This window comes from Anser anser, assembly GCF_964211835.1.
Source record: "Anser anser genome assembly, chromosome: 33".
Taxonomy (NCBI): Eukaryota; Metazoa; Chordata; class Aves; order Anseriformes; family Anatidae; genus Anser; species Anser anser.
Genome location: NC_139754.1, coordinates 288,686 through 299,251, shown reverse-complemented (window position 1 = coordinate 299,251; position 10,566 = coordinate 288,686). Strand labels below are relative to the sequence as shown.

The window sequence follows — 10,566 nt, the reverse complement described above, 5'->3', positions numbered from 1 at the left end:
CACCACAACATTGTCCTCAGCAGCCTCGAGTCCAGCAGCCTCTGTTATTACCTCGAGCCCGTCCTCTACTCAAACGGCCTCCACCTCAACCTCCTCGGTCACTGCCTCTACTCCAACATCCTCGGACATGGCCTCGAGTCCAACATCCTCAGGCGTAGCCTCGATCTCCTCCACAGCCACCACCAACCCGACCTCCTCCTCAGCAGCCTGCAGTCCAGCATCCTCTGCTACCTCCTCGAGCCCGTCCTCCACTGTCAGCACCTCCAGTTTCCCAACCTCTATTGTCACCACCTCCACAACGAAATCCTTCGTCACCAGCTCGGCTTCCACAGCCTCACTCACGGACTCGACCTCAATCTCCTCAGCAACCGCCTCGACTCGGAAATCTTCTGTCACGGCCTCGACACCGTCCTCCACTCCCACCACCTCAACCTCGGCCTCCTCGGTCGCCGACTTGACTTCCACATCCTCTGACACCGGCTCAAGTCCAACAACCTCGGGCACGGCCTCAACATCCAAATCCTCTGCATCCTCCTCAAGTCTGGAAACCACTGTCACCACCTCGAACCCGTCCTCCACTTACACTGCCTCGACCTCAACCTCCTGGGTCACAGCCTCAAGTCCAACATCCTTGAGCACCGCCTTCACCACCTCCACAACCACAACCACCAACCCAACCTCCTCTGCCACCTCCTCGATGCTAAGCTCCATTGCAACCAATTTACTCGAAACGTCTTCTTTTACCGTCTTGAGCACAACCTCCTTAAGCCTGCCCTCCTCCGTTGTTTTTTTCAACACGACCTCTTCTACAACTGCTTTGATCCCAACTTCCTGGGCATCCACCTCAAGCGCTATCTCCACCGTCATGGCCTCAAGCCCAATGTCTTCCTTCACTGCCTCGAGCCCAACTTCCTCCACAACCGCCTCTACTCCAGCACCCTCTGTCACCACCTCAAGCCCTACCTCCTTGGTAACCGCTTCAGTCCTGACCTCCTCCATTAGTGCCCCAACTTCTGACTCCTTCGCCTCACCTTCAGCCCTGACCACCACACACCTAACAACCACCACCACGCTCCCCAGCACCATCACGCATCCGACCTCCACCACTCTTCCCACTGCCCCCAGCACTCTCCCCACCACCACCACCACCACCAGCACTCTCCCCACCACCACACTGACCACCACCACCACGCACCCAGCCAACACCAACACCCAGCCAACCAGCACCACCACCACGCTCCCCACCACTACCACACTCTCCCCCACAACCACCACACTCCTCACCACCACACTCCCAACCACCACCACCACACTCCCCACCTCCACACTCCCCACCTCCACCACCACACTCCCCACCTCCACGCACCCAGCCAACACCACCAACACCCAGCCAACCAGCACCACCACACTCCCCACCACCACCATGCTCCCCACCACCACCAACCAGCTGACCACCACCACACTCCCCAGAACCACCACGCACCCAACAACAATCACCACGCACCCGACCACCGCCGTGACCACTACCACCACCACTACGCATCCGACCACCACCACGACCACCACCACGACCACCACGACCGCCCCAGGTACCACCCCTCCCACCTTTGGCTGCCCCCAGGGCAGGTTCCTCACCCCACAACTCCCAACCCCACCTCACCTGGTCTTTTCCAGGGATCTGCGAAAACGGAGGCACTTGGGTCAACGGCCACTGCGTGTGCCCCCCGGGATACACGGGCAGCACCTGCAGTTACGGCGAGAACAGCATCGAGACCAAAGCTGGTAGGGAGCCGTCTGCACCCACCTCCAGCCCATGGTGGGGGCGGGGGGTGAAATCTTCTGGGGAGAACCAGGAGGGGGGCTTCCTCACGGGGATGGGGAGTCAGGAGTGACTATGGGCATGGATTTCAAGCAGGGCATGGGTCCACAGCACCCAAAGGTTCATTCAGTTCACCAACAATGGTGTTATCCTGGGGCACCCAGCGTTGTGGGCAAGGTGTTTCCCAACCAGCACAAGGTCCTACAGCACTCAAAGGTGTGGGTAAGGAGTGCTCCAACCAGTGCCTTGTCCTGGAGCACCCAAAGATGTGGGTAAGGAGTTCTTCAACCATCACAACCACTCCCACAGCACTCAAAGGTGCAGGCAGAAGCATAGGGCAGGGAACTACAGCTGAGGTCCAAGCAGCAGCCAGAAGCAGATCAGGAGCAGGCCCCCCCTTAGCACAGCTCCAGAGGCCTGGGGGCCTGCCCTTAAATGCTCCCTCTTGCAGCAATAAGCAGAGGCTGGAGGGCCCAGGTGAGGCTGGTTGGGGCCGCTAAGGCTTGTTAGTGCCCTGCAGGGCTCAGCAGCAATGCCCAGGGTGCTGGGGTTGTCATCTCCTGATCCTGAGTCTCATCTCCTGCCTTCTCCCAAAGAGACCAACGTGTCTGTGAGCGTGGAGCTGCGGGTCACCAACCAGGAGTTCTCCGAGGACCTCCGAAACAAAAGCTCCAACACCTACCAGAACTTCGTCCGCAGCTTCACCCAGCAGGTGAGACACTGCTCGTTCCCCCATGGGGTCTTCTCCGTCCTTGTTAGGGGTGTGCTTGTTTGTGGGATCCCCGAGGTGGGGAAGGAACATGAGAGGGAAGGGAGCGGGGCCCTGATACCCAGCCTGCAGCCTCCTTCTCTTCCAGATGGACGTCTTCTACCGCAACATTGAAGGCTACCAGGGCATCGAGATCCTAAGTCTGTCGTGAGTGTTGGGCTGCTGGCCCCTGGGAGAGGGTTTTGGGGTGCTCTAACTGCCATTGGGGTGCTCCAGTGGGCATTGGGGTCCTCTGATTGCCATTGAGGTGCTCCAGTGGGCATTGGGGTGTTCCAGCTGGTATTGGGGTGCTCCAACTGGCATTGAGGCTACACCAACGGGCATTGGGGTGTCCCCTCAGGCCGGGCAGCATCGTGGTGGATCACGCTGTCATCGTCGCTCTGCTGGTGACCGCTGATACCACAGAGAAGATCAATAATGTCACCAAGAATGTGAAGGAGGAGATTGTCCAAGCAGCGGCCCATCAGGAAAACTGCACTGACAACAGTGAGCCTCTGTCCCCCAGGGACAGGGTTGGGGTCCCCAGGGATGGGGTTGGGTCCTTCATGTTGGGGTTGGGACCCCCAGGGACAGGGTTGGGGCCCTCCATGAAGGGATTGGGGCCATCCATGACGGGGTTGTGTCCTCCATGACAGGGTTGGAGCCCTTGGGACCCCTTTGGGCCTAGGCCTTGGGGGCATGGTTGAAGTGTTCCGAGGATAGGGTTGGGGCCCTGGGGAACCATTTGGGCCTAGGCCTTGGGGACAAGGTTGTGGCCTCTGGGGACAAGCTTGGGGCCCTTTGGACAGGGTTGAGGACTCCTGGACATGGTTGAGGCCCTGGGGATCCATTCAGGCCTAGGCCTGGGGCAGAGTTGGGGCCTCCGGGGACAGGGTTGGGGCCTCCGGGGACAGGGTTGGGGCCCTGAGGACCCCTGAGGCCCGGGGGCTCTTCCAAGCAGCCTCTCCCTCTCCTTCCCAGGCAGCTTCTGCTTCAACGCCTCCGAAGTGACGATCACCCAACCCTCATTTGAGTTCAACGCAACAGGTAAGCCCGTGGGGTGGGTTCTTTGTGGTAAACCATGGGTTGGGGTCCAGGGGCATCTCCCCCTGGCCAACCCTTGTTCCCTTCGCAGCGTATTGCCACCAGGTCGCACCCAAGGGCTTCGAGGACTTCTACTACCCCAACACCACCAAAAGCGGCCTCAGCTGTGTGTCCAACTGCTCGGTCAACACCGCCAGCGCCATCGACTGCAACGAGGGGCAGTGCCAGCTCACCCTGAGCGGCCCCCAGTGCTTGTAAGTACCATGGGGACACCCCCAGGGACACCTCCAGGGCCCTGACGGGGGCTCTTGGCCCTACCAAAGGACTAGGGGCCGGGCTGGGGGTCTCGGCACCGCGCTCAGCCCCACATCTCCTCCCCACAGCTGCCGTGAGACCAACCTCTACTGGTACCAGGGCAATCGGTGCAAGAGCCGGGTCAGCAAGATGGCCGTGGGCATGGGCCTGGCCGTGGCAGCCTTGTGCTTGGTCATCTTCATCCTCGCCGCCTTCCTCTTCAGGGCCAAGAGGCAGAAGTTGTCGGACAGGTGGGGAAACTCCGTGGGATGGGAGGGGGAGGCAGTAGGCATGGGAGGACCTCCACAAGTAGAGGTCCTCCTCAGCCCATGGAGGTCCTCCATGGAGTCTCCAGTTATAGAGTCTCCATCTGTGGAAGTCCTCAAGTGCACCCATCCATGGTGCTTAGCCCCCACCTCTGGTGGTCCTGATGGAGCAGGGCTTTGCACCCCTGGTGCCTCCAAGACCTCCCCAGTTGCCTCCAGGCCCACTTCCTATGACACAGCCTCTATGCCCCCCAGGTCCAGTGACCTGACGGAGACTAAGCAGCACTGGTATGAGGAAGAGGATGAAAACTGGAGCCTCCCTGGGGGCTTCACCATCCAGAATGAAGGTATGGGGCTGGGGGGGAGGGAACACACTTCTGGGATGGGGGGTTGGTGGGACCCCCAGCCGGGGCACCCCCGTTGAGCTCCTTCACCCCACAGGTGCCCATGAGGACACCATGCGGGTTGACCTGCAGTCCGTGGACACCTCAGCACAGGTAGGTCCCCCACCCACCTGAGCGGGGGTACATGGGTGGGGGGACACATAGGGTAGCACCCCCACCCCTCTCATGACCTCACCATGTGACTCCCCCCCTCCTTAACCTCGACCTCACCCCCCCAGGTCCAGATCCAGAGGCCGGAGAGGATCGCCACACAGCTCTGAGCAGGGAGCGGGGGACACCAGTCGGCTGCCCCCCCCCCCCCCGGACCCACACAGCACTTTGGGATACCCCCCCTGCTTTTGGGGGGGGGTCATGACCTCAAGTTGGGGATTGTGGCCCTGCCTTTTAGGGTCACGACCCCCACCCTTCCTGTAGCATTTCATTTGGCCCCCACCTCTGCTTGCACATACTGGTCCCGGCCTTGCTCTCCTGGTGATGACCTCACTTTGGGGGGCCATGATGTCATTTCCAGGGTGTTCCCCCTTCCCCCCACAGGTCCCTTTAAGGGTCAGGACCCCCCCCTTCCCCCTGCATAGGGCTGGACCCTTTCCAATTCAAATAAATAACTGTCAAGTCACTGGTGTCACTGGTTTGTACAGGGATGGCCGGACCTGCTCCAATTCCCCATAAACAACTACCCAGTCACCAGTGGCACTGGTTTGTACTGGGATGACTCCAGCATGCCTGGGGCTGTTAATTCCTTGCCCTGGGGCAACCCCAGGCATGGATGCGCGGCTCCTCCCTGCAGAGGGGCAAAGTTCCCCACTGCCACTCCTGCCCCAGGTATGCCTCCGCACCGGGATGCTGCTGGCAGCGCCACGGGGCTGGGGGTTGCCAAGATGGGGTCTTGCACCCAGGCCTTCCTCCTCCTCTTCCTCCTCCTCCTCCGCGGGGTTGCAGTGGGTGAGTGCAGCCTGGGCAGGGGGCACTGAAACACAGATCTGGGGGGCAGGAGGGGGCAGCCTCCCCTGGAGCATCTCCTCGGGGTGTGTTGGGGAGGCTCAGGGGGGAACCGGCCTCCACGGCCTGGGGTGGCACCGTCCTGGTGGGGACAGGGACAGGGACATTGGGGAGGGGGACGGGGACAAGGATGGGGACAAAGACATTGGGGATGGGGAGGGGGACACCCCACAGATCCCTGCCCCAGGGCCATGGCAGTGACAAGGGGGAGTGGAGGCCAAGAATTTGTCCTCCTGGCTGTCCCTGTCCCTATGTGAAGCCCTGGAGGTACACACACACGTGTCCTCACCCCACCGCTCCTTGCACACCCCACGGGTGTGCAAACGGGCACGGAAAGGGCGTGGGAAGAAAGTGAAAGGGGAGGAGAAACTGAAAGTGTGAAGTCGAGGGTGGAGGCCGTGAGGCTGCAGGCGAGGCCGGAGGGGGCAAATGTAGAAGGCAGGCTCAGGACGGGCTGGGGAGGATCGCAGGGCTGCGAGCTGGAGGTCGAAGCTGCAAGACCGAGGGTTGCAGAGAAGGGGGACGATGAGGGGAGGTCTCACCCAGCTCTGATCAAGGGTGAGAGGAAGGGAGGCCGCACGGCTGAGCCACACGCGCTGTGCCCACAGGCTGCAGCACAACGTGCACAACCTTAACCTTTCACTGCTTCTCCTCCCGCTCCAACTCCCCCATCACCACCTCAACACTGACCACCACCACCTCTGCCACGACACCGGACCCCTCCACCGCGATGACACTGGACCTCTCCACCACGACCCCAGATCCCTCCACCGCAACCCTGGATCCCTCCACCTTGACAACCACAGACACCTCCACCGCAACAACCCTGGATCCCTCCACCGCGACCCTGGTCCCCTCCACCATGACCCCGGACCGCTCCGCCTCCACCTTGACGACCCCGGACACCTCCACTGTGACCCTGGACCCCTCTGCTGCAACAACCCCAGACCCCTCCACTGCAACAACTCCAGACCCTTCCTCCGCCTCAACCCCAGACACCTCCACCTCAACCCTGGACCCCTCCACCACAACAACCCCGGACCCCTCCGCTTCAACCCTGAGCCCCTCCACCTTGATGACCCCGGACCCCTCCACCTTGACCCCGGATAGCTCCACCACAACCAAGGACCCCTCTTCCGCAACCCCGGACCCCTCTGCCACCACTTTGATGACCGCAGACCCTTCCGCCTCGACCCCAGACCCTTCTGCCTCGACCCCAGACCCCTCCACCTTGACAACCCCAGACCCCTCCACCTCGATGATCCCGGACTCCTCCACTTCAACACCAGACCCCTCTGCCTCGACACCAGACCCCTCCACAGTGACGACTCCGAAGCCCTCCACCTCAACCCCAGACCCCTCTGCCTTGACGACCCCAGACCCCTCTGCCACGACCACGGACCCCTCTGCCATGACAACCCTGGACCCCTCCACCTCGACCCCGGACCCCTCCACCTCGACAACGGACCCTTCCACCTTGACCCCAGACCCCTCTACCTCAACCCCAGACCCCTCCACCTCGACCCCAGACCTCTCCACCTCGACCCAAGACCCCTCCACCTCGACCACGGACCCTTCCACCTTGATGACCCTGGACTCCTCCACCTCAACCCCAGACCCCTCCACCTCGACCCCGGACACCTCCACCTCGACCCCAGACCCCTCTACCTCAATCCCGGACCCCTCCACCTTGACAACCCTGGACCCCTCTGCCTCAACCCCAGATCCCTCCACCACCAACCCGGAGCCCTCCACCGTGACGACCCCAGACCCCTCCACCTCAACCAAGGACCCCTCCGCTGTGACAGCTCCAGACCCCTCTGCCGTGACAACTCTGGACCCCTCCACCTCAACCCCTGACCCCTCCACCTCGACCACAGACCCCTCCACCTCGACCCCAGACCCCTCTACCTCAACCCGAGACCCCTCCACCTGGGCCCCGGACCCCTCCACCTCAACCCCGGACCCCTCCACCTCAATCCCGGACCCTTCCACCTCAACCCCAGACCCCTCCACCTCAATCCCGGACCCCTCCACCTCGATGACCCTGGACTCCTCCACCTCAACCCCGGACCCCTCCACCTCAACCCCGGACCCCTCTACCTCAATCCCGGACCCCTCCACCTCGACCCCAGACCCCTCCACCTCGACCACGGACCCTTCCACCTCGACCACGGACCCCTCTACCTCAATCCCGGACCCCTCTACCTCGACCCCAGACCCCTCCACCTCGACCGCGGACCCCTCCACCTCGACCGCGGACCCCTCCACCTCGATGACCCTGGACTCCTCCACCTCAACCCTGGACCCCTCCACCTCAACCCCGGACCCCTCTACCTCAATCCCGGACCCCTCCACCTCGACCACAGACCCCTCCACCTCGACCCCAGACCCCTCCACCTCGACCCCAGACCCCTCTACCTCAATCCCGGACCCCTCCACCTCGACCCCAGACCCCTCCACCTCGACCACGGGCCCTTCCACCTCGACCCCAGACCCCTCTACCTCAATCCCGGACCCCTCCACCTCGACCCCAGACCCCTCCACCTCGAACACGGACCCTTCCACCTCGACCCCAGACCCCTCTACCTCAATCCCGGACCCCTCCACCTCGACCCCAGACCCCTCCACCTCGAACACGGACCCTTCCACCTTGACCCCAGACCGCTCTACCTTGACCACAGATCCCTCCACCTCAACCCCAGACTCTTCCACCTCTATGACCACAGACCCCTCTACCTTGACCCCGGACCCCTCGACCTCGACCACGGACCCCTCCACCTCGACCACAGACCCCTCCACCTCGACCATGGACCCTTCCACCTCGATGATCCTGGACTCCTCCACCTCAACACCAGACCCCTCCACCTCGACCACGGACCCTTCCACCTCGACCACGGACCCTTTCACCTCTATGACCCCGGACCCTTCCACCTTGACCCCAGACCCCTCCACCTCGACCACGGACCCTTCCACCTCGACCCCAGACTCTTCCACCTCTATGACCACAGACCCCTCTACCTTGACCCCGGACCCCTCTACCTCGACCCCAGACCCCTCCACCTCAACCCCAGACCCCTCCACCTCGACCCCAGACCCCTCCACCTCAACCCCAGACCCCTCCACCTCGACCCCGGACCCCTCCACCTCGACCACGGACCCCTCCACCTCGACCACGGACCCCTCCACCTCGACCACGGACCCTTTCACCTCTATGACCCCGGACCCTTCCACCTCGACCCCAGACTCTTCCACCTCTATGACCACAGACCCCTCTACCTTGACTCCGGACCCCTCTACCTCCACCCCAGACCCCTCCACCTCGACCCCAGACCCCTCCACCTCGACCACGGACCCCTCCACCTCGACCACGGACCCCTCCACCTCGACCATGGACCCTTTCACCTCTATGACCCCAGACCCCTCCACCTCGACCCCAGACCCCTCCACCTCGACCCCGGACCCCTCTACCTCGACCACGGACCCCTCCACCTCGACCACAGACCCCTCCACCTCGACCACGGACCCTTCCACCTCGATGATCCTGGACTCCTCCACCTCAACACCAGACCCCTCCACCTCGACCACGGACCCTTCCACCTCGACCACGGACCCTTTCACCTCTATGACCCCGGACCCTTCCACCTCGACCCCAGACCCCTCCACCTCGACCACGGACCCTTCCACCTCGACCCCAGACTCTTCCACCTCTATGACCACAGACCCCTCTACCTTGACCCCGGACCCCTCTACCTCGACCCCAGACCCCTCCACCTCAACCCCAGACCCCTCCACCTCGACCCCAGACCCCTCCACCTCGACCCCAGACCCCTCCACCTCGACCACGGACCCCTCCACCTCGACCACGGACCCCTCCACCTCGACCATGGACCCCTCTACCTCGACCCCGGACCCCTCCACCTCTATGACCCCAGACCCCTCCACCTCGACCCCAGACCCCTCCACCTCGACCCCGGACCCCTCTACCTCGACCCTGGACCCCTCTACCTCGACCCCAGACCCCTCCACCTCGACCCCAGACCCCTCCACCTCGACCACGGACCCTTTCACCTCTATGACCCCGGACCCTTCCACCTCGACCCCAGACTCTTCCACCTCTATGACCCCAGACCCCTCCACCTCGACCCCGGACCCCTCTACCTCGACCACGGACCCCTCCACCTCGACCACAGACCCCTCCACCTCGACCACGGACCCTTCCACCTCGATGATCCTGGACTCCTCCACCTCAACACCAGACCCCTCCACCTCGACCACGGACCCTTCCACCTCGACCACGGACCCTTTCACCTCTATGACCCCGGACCCTTCCACCTCGACCCCAGACCCCTCCACCTCGACCACGGACCCTTCCACCTCGACCCCAGACTCTTCCACCTCTATGACCACAGACCCCTCTACCTTGACCCCGGACCCCTCTACCTCGACCCCAGACCCCTCCACCTCAACCCCAGACCCCTCCACCTCGACCCCAGACCCCTCCACCTCGACCCCAGACCCCTCCACCTCGACCACGGACCCCTCCACCTCGACCACGGACCCCTCCACCTCGACCATGGACCCCTCTACCTCGACCCCGGACCCCTCCACCTCTATGACCCCAGACCCCTCCACCTCGACCCCAGACCCCTCCACCTCGACCCCGGACCCCTCTACCTCGACCCTGGACCCCTCTACCTCGACCCCAGACCCCTCCACCTCGACCCCAGACCCCTCCACCTCGACCACGGACCCTTTCACCTCTATGACCCCGGACCCTTCCACCTCGACCCCAGACTCTTCCACCTCTATGACCACAGACCCCTCTACCTTGACTCCGGACCCCTCTACCTCCACCCCAGACCCCTCCACCTCAACCACGGACCCTTCCACCTCGACCCCAGACCCCTCCACCTCAACCCCAGACCCCTCCACCTCAACCCCAGACCCCTCCACCTCTATGACCCCAGACCCCTCCACCTCTATGACCCC

The 10,566-nt window shown here is 63.1% G+C and overlaps 1 protein-coding gene across 1 annotated transcript; it reads left to right on the top strand.

Moving 5' to 3' along the window:
- The first annotated feature begins 1,995 nt into the window (after positions 1-1,995).
- Positions 1,996-6,702, top strand: LOC310888318 (mucin-3A-like). The gene is made up of 9 exons (XM_083814911.1): positions 1,996-2,531; positions 2,677-2,735; positions 2,929-3,074; positions 3,549-3,614; positions 3,703-3,865; positions 3,995-4,156; positions 4,427-4,518; positions 4,613-4,668; positions 4,794-6,702. Exons 1-9 carry the CDS (start codon positions 2,352-2,354, stop codon positions 4,833-4,835), a joined length of 966 nt encoding a protein of 321 aa, XP_083671037.1. The 5' UTR covers positions 1,996-2,351; the 3' UTR covers positions 4,836-6,702.
- Positions 6,703-10,566: the final 3,864 nt, after the last annotated feature.